This window comes from Dermacentor albipictus, unplaced genomic scaffold, assembly GCF_038994185.2.
Source record: "Dermacentor albipictus isolate Rhodes 1998 colony unplaced genomic scaffold, USDA_Dalb.pri_finalv2 scaffold_23, whole genome shotgun sequence".
Lineage (NCBI taxonomy): Eukaryota > Metazoa > Arthropoda > Arachnida > Ixodida > Ixodidae > Dermacentor > Dermacentor albipictus.
In genome coordinates this window covers 3,861,205-3,875,401 of record NW_027225577.1, presented here as the reverse complement: position 1 = coordinate 3,875,401, position 14,197 = coordinate 3,861,205, and the positions used below count along the sequence as shown (strand labels likewise).

The 14,197-nt window shown below is 50.3% G+C and overlaps 1 protein-coding gene across 1 annotated transcript; it reads right to left on the bottom strand.

Moving 5' to 3' along the window:
* Nucleotides 1–6,203: 6,203 nt before the first annotated feature.
* On the bottom strand, nucleotides 6,204–8,969 carry LOC135898940 (serine/threonine-protein kinase haspin-like). The gene is made up of 2 exons (XM_065428210.1): nucleotides 8,784–8,969; nucleotides 6,204–7,313 (listed from the first exon to the last, which is right to left on the bottom strand). Exons 1-2 carry the CDS (start codon nucleotides 8,967–8,969, stop codon nucleotides 6,204–6,206), a joined length of 1,296 nt encoding a protein of 431 aa, XP_065284282.1.
* Between the last annotated feature and the right edge of the window lie 5,228 nt (nucleotides 8,970–14,197).

The following is a 14,197-nucleotide window of genomic DNA, read 5'->3' as shown; positions in this document are numbered from 1 at the left end:
GTATGCGTGAAAACGTCCGTGCGAAGCCCAAGTGGCCCGAAGATGGCTCGTCATGAGAGGCCCGCAGGATGTCGTCACGTAGTGAAGACGGCACTACAAGGAGGCAGGCGGTTGCGGTCGAGTGAAAACCTAATTTGTAGAGCACGCCATCGCGGAGAAAAAAGGAGTATAACTTGCGCATAAACATACGAGGCGGCTCTGGTAGACGGTTCTCAAGGTAGTCGATGAGCGGCCGGAGTTCTGAATCATCGCGCTGTTGCTTGCTGATGTCTGATGCTGCTATAATGGACAGAAATGCGTCCTCTTCATCAAAGTCGTTTGGCGACGGTTGAAGTGGAGCACGTGACAGGCAGTCGGCGTCGGCGTGTATACGCCCGGACTTGAATACTATCGTCATATCGTATTCTTGCAAGCGAAGACTCCAGCGTGCAAGACGGCCAGATGGATCCTTCAGATTGGCGAGCCAGCACAATGAATGGTGATCTGTCACAACTCGAAACGATCGGCCGTACAAATATGGTCGGAACTTAGTAATTGCCCACACCACAGCCAAGCATTCCTTTTCCGTAGTGGAATAGTTCCGTTCAGCTGGAGACAAAGTGCGGCTTGCGTATGCAATCACGCGTTCGGCTCCATCCTGCCAGTGGACGAGGACGGCACCCAGGCCAACGTTGCTGGCATCCGTGTGCAACTCGGTGTCACTGTCTTCGTCAAAGTGTCCTAGAACAGGAGGTGTGCGCAGACGTTTCCGGAGTTCACAGAAGGCTTCTTGTTGGTCCTGCTCCCAGACAAACGGAACATTATCCTTAGTCAACCGTTGCAAAGGTTCGGCTATCCGTGAAAAGTTAGCCACGAAGCGTCGATAATATGCGCAAAGCCCTAGAAAACGGCGGAGTTCGTGTTTGTTCGAAGGTGTTGGAAACGAAGCAACAGCAATGGTTTTGTCGGGGTCTGGTCGAATGCCTTCGTAGCTGATGACATGGCCTAAAAATTTAAGTTCGTCATACCCGAAATGGCATTTTTCAGGCTTTAAAGACAGACCAGCAGTACGAATTGCGGCAAGAACTGCTTGTAAACGCTGGATGTGCTGCTCAAAAGTTTCTGAGAACACAACGATATCATCTAAATAGACAAGGCATGACTGCCACTTGAGACCTGATAGAACCGTGTCCATCATGCGCTGAAAAGTAGCAGGCGCAGAGCACAATCCGAAAGGAAGGACCTTGAATTCGTAGAGTCCGTCAGGCGTAATAAATGCGGTTTTCTCACGGTCACGCTCATCAACCTCTATTTGCCAGTAGCCGCTGCGAAGGTCCATCGATGAGAAGTATCGAGCATGTCGAAGGCGGTCCAAAGAGTCGTCGATGCGGGGAAGGGGATAAACGTCCTTCTTCGTAACGTTGTTAAGCTTGCGATAGTCAACGCAAAAACGCAGTGTGCCGTCTTTCTTTTTCACCAGAACCACAGGTGACGCCCATGGACTGGTGGAGGACTGTATGATATCGTCGGTAAGCATTTGTTGGACTTGATTTCGAATGGCGTCTTGCTCTTTACGAGAAACACGGTAGGCACGTTGGCGCACAGGTCTGTCATTGGGATTTGTAATAATTCTGTGTTTCGCAATAGGCGTTTGGTTGACCTTCGATGTTGAAGCGAAACAGTCCGCAAAAGACTGTAAAAGGCTCCAAATGCTAGCCTGTTGTTCAACTGATAATTTAGAATTCACATCAATATTGTTGTTGGCTGGTACGTCACAGTTAGAATCTTCATCAGTGTGTCCTACAGTTAAACAAGCGGGAAAGTCACTGACTGGCTCCAAATAGGCAATGGCAGTTCGTGGGGCGAAGTGCTGGTATTCACGACTGAAATTGGTCACTAAAATCTGAGCAGTCCGTGACGACAGCTGCAAGATGCCGCGGGCTACGCAAACCTGTCGCGCCAACAAGACTGACAGATTGCCTTCAGTGATTCCGAGACGGGGAGGATCATCGTCTGTTTCTACGGTGATCAACGCAGTACTCCTGGGTGGTAAAGTAGCACAGTCACCCGAAACGCGTAACACCGTGGACTGTGGGTGCTAGTCGCCCGAATGAGTTGCGTGTTCGCTGGAAAAAGTGAGAAGTAACTCGCGAAGGTTGATGATTGCGCCGTACTCCCGAAGAAAGTCCATGCCGAGTATGACCTGCCTGGAGCACTCTGCCAGTATAATAAATGAACCGACAAATGTGGCCTCACGAATTTGTATCCTCGCAGTGCATTTGCCGATCGGCGTGAGAACATGACCGCCGGCTGTACGGAGTTTAAGTCCTGGCCATGGTGTCGTCACCTTGCGAAGTGCAGTAACCAGTTGTCCGCTCATGACAGAATAATCGGCACCAGTATCGACAAGAGCGGTTACCGGGTGGTTATCTACAGAAACAAGTATGTCGGCTGAAACAGGTTCACGGTTTTCGCAGGAAGGTGTCGAAGGTACGCAGTCGTCGTTGTCGTCATCGTTATCGTCGTCGTCGTCGACGCCGTCGTCGGGGGGTCGCAGCGGAGGATCTTTCGAAGTGCGTTGGACAGCGGCCCCACCCCCAGAGGTCGCTGTACTTAGTTTCCCCGACTTGGGCTCGTGGCCCGGTTGCCCACGGAAGCGGAGAACGTAGTGTAGCGGCTAGGTGACGCCGATCGTCGAGGAGGTGGTGATCGTGACTGGCGCCTCTGCGGAGACGGAGATCGGGTCGTTGGCAGGGACTGTTCAACCGGTGGAAACTGCGCGTACGGCAACGAAGGTTGACTGGCCAGATATTGCTGGATTTCTCTCGGGCGCTCTCCCTCACGTGGGCGACGAGCGCCGGGGTGATAGCCCTGGAGTCCTATTCTTCGGTAGTAGCAGGCACGGTACAAGTGGCCCGCTTCGCCACAGTGGAAGCAGAGTGGCTGATAGTCCGGTGTGCGCCACACGTCTGACTTTCGCGTATTGATTCGGGTACTCGTGGACCCGTATATATTTGTACGTGAAGCTTGGCCCTGGAAGTGGCACAGCGGTTCTTCAGAAGAAGGCGGGTTACGGTGGTTCCCGGGTTGCGATGGTAGCCTCACTGCTTGTGCATAAGTCAGTACGGGGGCGGCTTCAGGTCTGGTTTGCACGAATGGCTGTGCCGCCTGGCGGACTTCTTCGCGGACGATATCTGTGAGGGACGTTACGGTCGGTTGAAATCGTGCTCCCTGTAGTCGATCGAGCTCCTCACGCACGACACTACGCACAAGCTCTCGAAGCGCATTGGTGTCATAGGGCAACGAGAGAGAAGACGCTGATCCCAGGCTGATTTGGCGATCGTAGGCTGAGGAACGTTGCTGAAGGGCTCGCTCCATTGTCGTAGCCTCACTGACGAACTCAGCTACTGTACCTGGAGGCCTTCGCATCAGTCCAGCAAACAGCTGTTCTTTCACTGCACGCATCAGCAGGCGTACTTTCTTCGCTTCTGTCATGCCAGGGTCAGCACGCTTGAAAAGCCGCGACATGTCCTCGACGAACATGGCGACGCTTTCGTTCGGCCTTTGAACCCTGTTCTGAAGGGTTTGCTCTGCTCGTTCTTTTCTTGCGGGGCTGCTGTACGTATCGCGTATCTGCTGCTGAAATTCTTGCCAGGTGGTAATGGATGGCTCGTGGTTAGCGAACCATGTTCGGGCAGAGTCCTCTAGGGCGAAGTACACGTTCCGTAACTTTTTCTGCTCGTCCCAATAATTGACGTCAGCCACACGATCAAAGTCGTCAAGCCAGTCTTCCACGTCCTCAAAAGGCTCACCATGGAACGGCCGCGGCCAGCGTGGGGTGTGGAGAACCAGCGACGCAGGAGGCTGTCCCGTACCGTACGTCTCCTGCGTCTGGCTTGCGGTTGTGGTGGACATCCTCGGCAGATCTTGCAGGCCGTATTCCGGAGGCAGTCTTTGAAGCCGTCGGCTTTTGCGTAGGTTGTCCACTTCCAGTTCCTGGGGGTCAGAGTACATAGACGCGTACCCAGCACGTCCACCAGTTTGTCACAGACAAAGCCACAAAGGACTTCGGTCGACGCTGGAGATCTCTTTATTGATCGCTGTCCTGGCACCTTCGTCGTTCTCTTCTTCTGCGAGCCACCCAACATGCCTAGCACGTGGCACCGAATTGCACCGTGTGGCTGTCAGGTGTGTCGAGGTCGTGGCAATATCTTATATTGACGTACCTCTTCCGAAGCGTTATGGCGTGGCTTTGCACTTACCCATTTTGCGACACTGGACTACAGCCAGGAAGCAGAAACCTTTCCTACCACAAGTAAGTTTGTGTTCTCAAAGTCCTAAAACACGCATTTCACTGAGCACGTAAACGAGCGATGCATAATGAAGCCCTCAATAAAATTTGATTATCAAACCACTAGAAGTACAAATGTCTATGTCTTGTATCAGTAGTGCCTTTTTTTTCCTATTCTGAAGTTTCATAAAGCACGTAACGCTATAGCGCCAACCTAAAGCACTTAACAAACCAGGGTCCAAACGGTCAAAACACGTTCTTTCAACGTTTACGACGCCGTCGCTTTCTCGTCAGGGCTTCGACATCGCACCGCGACACAAACATTGGCCCAGCCGCTGGCCCAGCGCGCTGTCATCACTTCGAACAACAGAACAAAGGCAGATAGCTTTGCGTCGCACCGTCCCATTGCGGGTTATAGCAATTACGCCTGAAGCGAAACCAATCCTGCCGAAAAATACCTGTAGACTAGTTCGCCAGTCGACAGAATGCCAATCCGTAGCCTGTACTTCCCATCATTCCCATCATGGTTGAAATAATTGCAGCGCCAGATTTCCCTCTAGTTATACGAGTATGAAACTCTATAGTTTCGAGGCTATTTGCCACGCGTTCGCATATTCTCGCTCATATTGCTGAATTGTTACCTCATGCATGCTTTTCGCTTTCTTTGTTGTTCGTGAAGTGCGTGGGTCCCTTATAACCTATAGGGCATTTCCTGCATTTCAGACGGGCCCGTTTCTGCCTCCGGTCAACCTGATCTATAGTATATTCGGGGCCCCAATTTCCATCGATCACTTCAGAAAACTTCACTAAGCACGTTTCATGGATATATGAATCATGCACGAGCATAGAGTGCGCCTTCAGATTCGAATGGCGCCCGAACGGATGTTTTAATTGCACCTAATAATTTTTCGATAGCTCGCCCTATAGATATCCCACTCCTCAATCTATTCAACTCGCTAGATTGCTGAGCCATTGACAGTGATAATCGGGTTGTTTAGCGCAGAGGTAACGACGCACAAATGTCAGAAGCGCGCCTTGTCCTTTTTGTAGTCGTTTCCTCTGTGTTATAGAACCCCATATTAATGAAACAAGCCCAAATTTTTACCGTAATATAGTTTAAGAAATATCGCAAGTACGGCGTTTTTTACTGCTAAATGAGGCGAAGTGTATGCATGAGATAAAGACTTTGGAATCTTTAGGCTGGAAAACAAATAATTTATCAACTGTATTGTGTATCAACTAAAGCGACGTGTCAGAGACAAAATGCGATAGTTGCATAAAATAAGGCACGATACTTTCATCGGCTGATAAACACAAATACCCACAAAAAACAAGTCGCACGTGCCGACACAAGCGGAAAGTGGTTCAATATTAACAGTCATACTAGAATGCCCTAATTTATTTTGTGCTTTGCGTACAACTAAAATTTAGAGTGTGGCGCTGTTCCACTAGGCCATTTCGCTAACAGGTTTGGCAGTGCCACGTTGATTAGAGGTCGCGAATCTGCGAGCTTTGTTATTGTGCATGAAGGATGCGAAACAGCCTTCACGCCCGTCGCGCGTACCCAGCTGCGCAAGCTACTGTAAACTTCATCAATAAATTACGCAGTGAAGATTGAATGAATGCAACATGCAGTGTGGTTGACTGTTGGTCCATTTTTGCGTCATGTGTCGTTGAGCGTTATAAAGGTGGAAGAAAACGATGTGGACAATACCGACGCTCTGTTCTGTCCGATCCACATCATTCTTTTCCGCCAGTTTCGGCTGAATGACACAACAATATCAAGTGTGATTACTGCCACATGGCGCAATTCACACTGCTGCGCAGAGCCGTTTGCCGTAAAACGCATCACTACGCAGGATGATTCTGGATTACACATATTTTAACTTCTACGCCTAAATTCAACAATGCCGCTGCACGCAGAATGGTCCCACTAGTGGTAGATTTCACTATTTGGCTTTGGTGCCTGAGTTGACGACGTTCCTGGAGGCTTGCAAATATGCCTGCTGCCCACCGTGGCATGCTCGGCCGAGCAGGACGCGGCCAGCACGCCTTGCCAATGCGAAAGCACGGACGAAGCTTCGGCGTATTGCAATGCCAGCCAGTCTGCTAGATGCTGGAGCCAGAGCACGTTCGTCAGTGGCTCGAACTTGGTGGGCCTCTTGCTCAGCAGGTCGGCGATCCTGGCACACACGGCGACCTCATCTTCGGCTCTCACAAACTCGTGGAAACGCGTGACATCCGTAAACTCAACCTTTGTTCCTATGCGCAATCTGGCCAGCTGTAGTCCCTGCAGGCGCACTTTGATACCCGCGCTGGGAATCCGAACGATGTGGCCACGCAGCGTAAACTCGACCCGGGGTGACCGCGTAGGGCGTACCAGAACGGCGCCGACTCCCGGGAGGCGATGTTCCAGTTCCAGTTCGGCTTCGGCCACTGCCAGTGCCCAGCACGCCTGACCGAGCACGCTTAGCGCTTGGTTTGGATTGTTCAGCTTGTAATTCGGCAGGGGCCTCCAGCCAGGCTGCATCTCTGTCACCAAGTAGTCGGCTACCGGTTGCTGTTCCTCTGGAGTTGTGGAAGCCGACCACAGGAGAAATTGATCGTCTTGCTGCTCTTTCGCACTTGTTAACAGTCTCGGATATACGTCCCTAACGAGACTGGTTCTCGCGTCCATAAAAAATGCGGACGTCCGGTTGTCCACGCTGTCCTTGAGATTGCTTAGTTCTCTGGCAACTCTCAGGCGGGATGTATGCCAAGGGAGTTCCGTCTCGCCCAGCCGAAGCACGCGCACAAGCTGGTCTCCTTGGCTTCCAAGCACGCGAAACACATCCCCGCCACCGGGCTCATCCCAGCTCAGCATGGTAGCCTGGCAGTCTTCATGAATGACGTTCAGGAAGTCGACAGGCTTGGGGCGCTTGCATAGAGCCAGGAGTGGTAGCCACGGGTCCGAGTTTGTCATCTGGTAGCAGCAGTCAGTTTCGGTAAGCCGCTTAGTGTGCTTGGTGACGGCGAGGCTCTCGAAGCTGTCCGTTGAGTTACTCTGCGGTAGCGGTGCGAGAGGAATCGCGCACTTTGTCGATTCAGCGTGTGGTCCACGCGGTGAAGCGTCCGTCGTAGAAGTGGTGGTCGTACCGGGGCCTGCGGTGCGCCAGCGGCTAGTTCTTTTAGTCACTGATCGTCGAATAAACGTTGGCAGAGGAATGGGACTCGCGTCAATCCGGATCCTACAGTCGTCGGGGTCCGAATACAGTTGGTCGTTTTCAGTTATGCTGCTTCCTGGTTCCATCGACGAGGTACTCACGTAACGGCCACTGCGTCCTTCTGCGGGTTGCTCGTGATCAGCGTGGCAAGTGCCTCCCTTTAAAGCACCTACTTCGGGCTCAACACTGGTCGTTGGTTCAGACTGGCTGTGCTTTGTGATGGGATTAGCTTTATTGGCTATGGGACCTTTACAGTTTTCTTTTGCTATAGCATGCTGCGTGTCTTCGAGCTTGTCTGGCGAGGGTTCTATAGACGTTACATCGTTGCGGCAGTGGCGGCTGTCGGTGACGAGATTCTGGTCCAGGCTTGTGCGGCTCACATGGTAGGAGCGTTGTGCGCGCGCCGACTTGCTCGGCGGCAAATGTAAAGATTTGCGTTTAATATCAGCGGAGTCTGTAGCATTGGTGGATTCACTGACCATAGGTGAAAGCGTTGTTTTGGATACGTCAGCGTCGCTAGGCGGAGCTGACTGCATCTCAGGTAACAAGTTGATGGACTTGGGCGAACCCGTAGGCACTGAGGGAACCACCTTTTTTCGGCCGTCGTGGATATGGTCTGCATCTCTAGACGTCCAGATCACGGGCTCCGACACAGATTGCCCACCTACTTTCTGGGGAAACTCGGCTTCTCGTCCACCTTTTCTTGGAGACCGATCGTCGTCAGAAGATAATGGTGGGGATGGCGATATAGCGGGAGCAGGATGATCGGTATCGCTCCCTCCTAATGTGCTATAGAGAGCCCGGCCTTTACTCCTGTAATGGCTTCGAAGCCAGAGGGCAGCAATGGCCAGACATGCGGTTATGGCCATAAGGACAAGGCAAGCCACGAAAAGGCACAGAGCTGTACGGTGAACGTGACGCAGGCGGAGCTTATGGTGATTCGCGCTAGAAGCTGAAGTTTCACCTTCGTCTGGAAAATAATAGCGGAGGCTCCCTCGGCGACGCAATCTGTCAGGCGCTCTCGGTCCCGTTATCACCGCTGCATGGCCTTTGTAGCCAAACTGCCAGCTCTCTGTCGTAGTGTGCGAAGTTCTGTGGAGACCCGTGCTGTTACCTTTGATCAAAGCGTGTGTCGATGACAGTGAGCGCATGGCATTTCCTGATGTGTCTCCTTGAAATGAACGCAAGCGACGCGTTCCGAGTTCGAGCGATTCCCTGGTAGTAGTTATGGCGCGGGCGCGTAGGTTCGTTTTAGGCAACCTGAGGACGTCCTTGGCGTGCAAGCGATGCTGGTCTGTGCGGCTTTTTACCACGCTTTTATTGTACGTGATACGCTCGTTGGTGATGTCCAACACGTACTGCAGTGCAGGATGGCTCGGCTGCTTGGGAGCTTGCTTGTACGCATCCGCGTTCACAGCGCTGTAGCGATACGCGTTCGGTTCCGTGACGCTGCCGCCATCGTAGCCGTCATCCCGACGGGCGTTGACTTTGGCCATAGAGACGGCACACGCGATGCAGAAGACAGGACAGAGAATGCGGAATAGGTGCAACATTATGCTCTGTCGGGGGCAGGAAGTCCAGACGAGCTCGAACGAGAAGTGAGTCACTTCACAAGAGAACAAGGATAGCCGCCTTCGCCGACGTCCCTTTCGTAACTTCTTTTTCCTCGGAGCAGCCTGCCAGCTTGCACGTGGATCCGAAAAAGGCTTAAGCGGAATGGCGACGACAACGACGTTGATGTTTCAAATATTATGAGCCGCCGGTAGAGAAATATAGACTTATTTACAGAAAGGCGGAGAGGCTGACGTGAAGCAACATTCCTAGACATACATCATTTCTACATGTCCCTATGCCGCCCACTGGCTGGCGCGGCCGCAGCGGCCGCAGCGCAACTACCTTCGCTGCAGTTGCATCTTTCATCACTCGCCGGGCATCGTCTGCTCCTGCTGCGGTGCGTTGTTCGCGCCAGCAGGGCCGTACCGCTTGTCGTAGGTAAATGTAGTTTAGCTACACACTCAGAGTTTAATAACAAACTTGCTACGGTATAGTAACAATGACTTTACTGAGTCTGTACCACCGGCGCTGCATTCACGTCTCTCCTCACGCACCGTGTTTTGCCGATGCCTGCCGCATAATCGCTGCCGTGGGTTGTTTTCCCAACCTGGCCTGTACCACTTGTTTGTTGTTTGTTGTATTTCGCTTCCCACTCAAAAGTTATTCAGTTTACAAACCTGTTTTATGCTTTCTGTAGCACTAACCCTGAAACAGTCGCCCAGCCGGTGTTTTTGCCCGGCAACAGCGCAATTTGGTTTGTGCGCGATCATACTGCTTTGCAACCAAATTATACGCGTCAAATCGTACTGCTCACTCTTTGTAATCCTACTAGCCTATCCTTAACCTGTCTGGTATATATATATATATATATATATATATATAGTGCCCTTCCAGTGTTTTGCGAGTTAGTTCCATGATAACGTGGAGAAACACAAGCACGTGAAATTCGGACAGCCATAGCGCATCTCCACATGCTGTGTCCTGTAAAGACACAGGCTGTAAAGACTGCGAGAGACCGCGCGCATTGCAGGACGCATCGATTGTTGATTACCGGAGAGAGAAAGAGAGAGAGAACATTTCTATTGGATGAATGCAGCTTTGGAGAGGCATCCTCATTCCAGAATGCCTTGAGCTCGGGCCGCGTCCTTCACTAAACTGCTTCCCATGGCTTTCTTGTTACCGGAACCACGCTCTCACAATTCATGGATTTATAGCTCCCACGCAGACCTGCATAGGTGACACCAGCTGCAAACCCATCATCGTAGGAGGGTGGTTTATTTAGGTGCGCGTATACGAGTGCCTGACATAAATTATTGTATTCCCTCCGCATGCTGACAGGACATGCAGAAATATAAGCATGAGCGCATGCCACATGCGTCCTTGAATAACTGCCCCTGTTTGCATAGGACCTATTCGCCTTCTGAGCGGAAACTTTTGATAGTGAACACAACGAGATAACACTAACAAGAAAGCCATGGGCAGCAGTTTAGTGCAGGACGGTAGGACACGTAGAGTTTGCATTGCTTACCATAGCGTAGCTTGAGGCACAGATGTCCCACACCTGCTAGTCACACGCCGCTTGCCCAAGTAAGCACATGTGCGTTTTGAGACTCCGGCTCTGTCGACCATGTGCCAGCACTGATATGACTGAACTACAGCCACTGAGGAAGTGCGCACGAATACACGACTGAGGAAAGCGCTGAAGCAACATATTGAGACGTGTACGTGTTTTCCTCGGGTGACAGCTTTTTCAACGGCTAACAAAGGTTAAACGTTATCGCTTAGCGCAGCACGCGCCTGAATTTATCGAAGTTTCGTTATCGATGGTTCTATCCGTTGTGCCTGGTCACCGAACCTTGCGTAATCTGATTGCAAGCGCGACGCCAATTGTGTAGCACTTTCCGGAAGGCACGCGGGCACGAAGGCAGCGATTATTCTGGATCCTTCGATGACTCATGTATAAAATCCGTCGCGCTTTCGTCACCGATAAGATTTCGACCATAGAGAAAGCAATTCGAAAGAGGGGACACTCGGGTGAAAACTGGCAACAGAAAACACGACACACCTAGCGTTCGCCCTATCCGTTAGCTGACGCGAGCATCGTAAAAAAAAAAAAAAAGAAGAAGAAGGGATATGAAATGAACTTGCAGACATATTTTTTTGTTATTCTTTTCCGCCAAAACTAAAAAAAGACGTTTTGCGTAGGAATGAACCTATACTTTGCAACTTACTTTTCTTGAGTCACCTAGCAACAAGCAAACGGTACGCCAGACGCGCCAAATGCATGCGTCATGCGCGAGACTCGCCACTGAAACGAGCGACGCTGACTGCGATTGTGAAGTTCGCCTGTTCGGCGGCTCGTTTCTTTTGGTCGTAGCCTGTATGTTGGGCTCCCGGCCTATTGTTGCGTTCCTTCTGCACTTCGACACGGCACGACTGCACTATCAAACTTCGGCAAGGTGAGATGTTTTTGACAATCTGCGATGCATTTAAAGCAATTTAGTCTTTTATGGCACGGAACCGACACTTTGATGCCGTCACCAATAAACAGCTCGGCAATCCTGGCGTAGTTAATTTGAGTTAATGACTCGTATTGAGAGATTTTTGCGACACTTTCTATGAGCCCGAACATTATTGTAACTTGTTTCGATAGTTTTTGGGCACGCTAGCCGCACCCGGCTTTGTGACACAGTTAGCCAAAAACAGTTCGGCCATGTTACGCACTTAGTTTCACGTGTACTGAATCTTACTGCGACAAGTCCTAGCGTTTTTCTGACCCCCGAGATCATTGAAAGTAATTTGAAGCATGGTTATCTGGCCCGGCGTTGTGACCCAGTTAAAGAAAAGCAGCTCGGCCATGTGACACAGTTCGTTTGGCACGTACTGAATATTACTGGGATAAGTTCCTGACACATTCTCTGACCTCCAACATTGTTGTAATTAAATTCATTATTTGTGAAGATACCTTTGAGGCCCGCTCGTGGCGCCCGGCATTGCGACGTAGTTAGAAAAAAGTAGGTCAGCGGTGGTGACAGTTTGGCGTCTACTGAATCATATATAGTGAGACAAGTTCGTGATGCTTTCTAGGATCCTGCAACCTTCATTAAGTTCTCACGCTTGTCGAAAACGCGAAGAGTGATTGCCAAGAGCAGTAATACGAGAGTTATTTGCTTGCGTGTGCAGAATGTGCCGAGGAGCTCAAAACCAATGAACTCGAAAATTCTTTCTTCTGCAGGGCTTAAATCAGGCTTTGTAGCAACGAATTTGAATTTGTATTGCGTGCTAGCGCAAGGCATTGTGCGAACGTCTAGCATGATCCGGCTTAGAGTCTGACTTGTGGCCACCTCTGTATATGTAGCGTACTATGGCGTCAGCTGAGGCCAAGTTGTTTTGGAAACGCGCAGTCACCCATGTGTTCGTGATCTTAAAGTGCAGTAAGTACTGCACGGCAATACAGCAATCCTTGGAAATCAGATGTTTTCTTCATAGTTTCTGGCGTTGTTTCCATGAGTTCGGTATTTTCTACACCATGTATGTAAAAGCCAAGTGATTTTGTTTGTAATGCTGCCATTCACCACTTTCGCATGTTTAGCCTCTGCACGCATTATACTTATAAGGTGTTCATACCACAACGACACATGCTTGTAATTTACTTTTTTCCGCCGATGCCATTCGGTGAAGCTTCATACAGGAACTACTGCTGCTTACGTGGTGTCGCAACATCGGAAGAACCCACAAAAGTTGCGGAACGAGCATTTATATAGAGCTAAACAAAGATTTTCTCATTGACAAGACGTCCTGCGCCTACTTTATGAAACACGTGGTATAGATTCGATAGAAGCTTGTAAAGATCATTAGCGATCATCTTTACTAAATAACAGAACGATTCCGCACTGTGACCTTACGCGATTAAGGAGCAGAAGCAAAAAAAAATGACGCGCCGATTAGCGCAGCTTGCGTAACGGGTGCCAGCCAGCGTTCAAAACGCGAGCGCCCAAAACCGAAACCGGAAGTGCGGTTCAGGCGTTAATCCCATGTGCTAGGTGCGCTACTGTCCGTTTGGCCACTGGGCACTGTGGGAGTGTCCATTTTGGTTGAATGTCTTTAGGTTTCGACGATCGCCGAGTGTGTTCGCCGCTATGGTTGTTTTTTTAGTGTAACTTGCGTTTGAGCGCTATTCTCGACACGCATGGCGGCTGCACGGCCACCATTATCTGCCATGTTTACTCTCTCATTGGCTGTCGAGAGGTCACATGCTACCCGCCGTGGTTGCTCAGTGGCTATGGTGTTGGGCTGCTGAGCACGAGGTCGCGGGATCGAATCCCGGCCACGGCGGCCGCATTTCGATGGGGGCGAAATGCGAAAACACCCGTGTACTTAGATTTAGGTGCACGTTAAAGAACCCCAGGTGGTCGAAATTTCCGGAGTCCTCCACTACGGTGTGCCTCATAATCAGAAATTGGTTTTGGAACGTAAAACCCCATATATTATTATTATTATTAGGTCACATGCTTTGAAATTTACGCGGGAAAGCAGAAGTTTTGCAAAATGCAATTTTGCGTTTTCATCAAGATGACGAAACGTGACGAGGAGCTGCAAATTTTATCCACTAATAGATTCTTTTGGTCCTTGGCAGCTATATTGTGACGTTAGCGCTTCAAAAAGAATGTGAGTGGTAGCGTACGGAAACCAGTGCAATGCATCTGCAATTTCACCAATATGTGGCGGTGATCCAAAATATGCGCCATGCCAGCTTGCTGATTGGCTGCAGGAATATCCCGTGAGGAGTGTCACTGGAAGGGCTGTTTCGTAAACGTCATTTTGACGATGCATGACGTTGCGCTAGGCCACCATTGCTGATATTTTCCGCCATAATATTTGGTGCGACGAGCAGCGCGAATTATGCTAATGAGCAGCCATATGCAATGGCCGCCGAGAGGAATGCGTACCGCCACATTTTCCCCGTCGTTTAGCGCCATGAAAATCTATTGTTCATAACGCGTGCTCATAGTATTTGCATCGCTCTCTGGCGGTGTTGGCATTTGTGTTTGGGGCCATTACTTCTTAAAAGAACGCATTTAATCGAAATAATATTGGTTGAACATAGCAAACTTTCGGCAGTGTTGTCGACTTTTCACTGCTGCATTTGTATTGTAATCAAGATTAATGT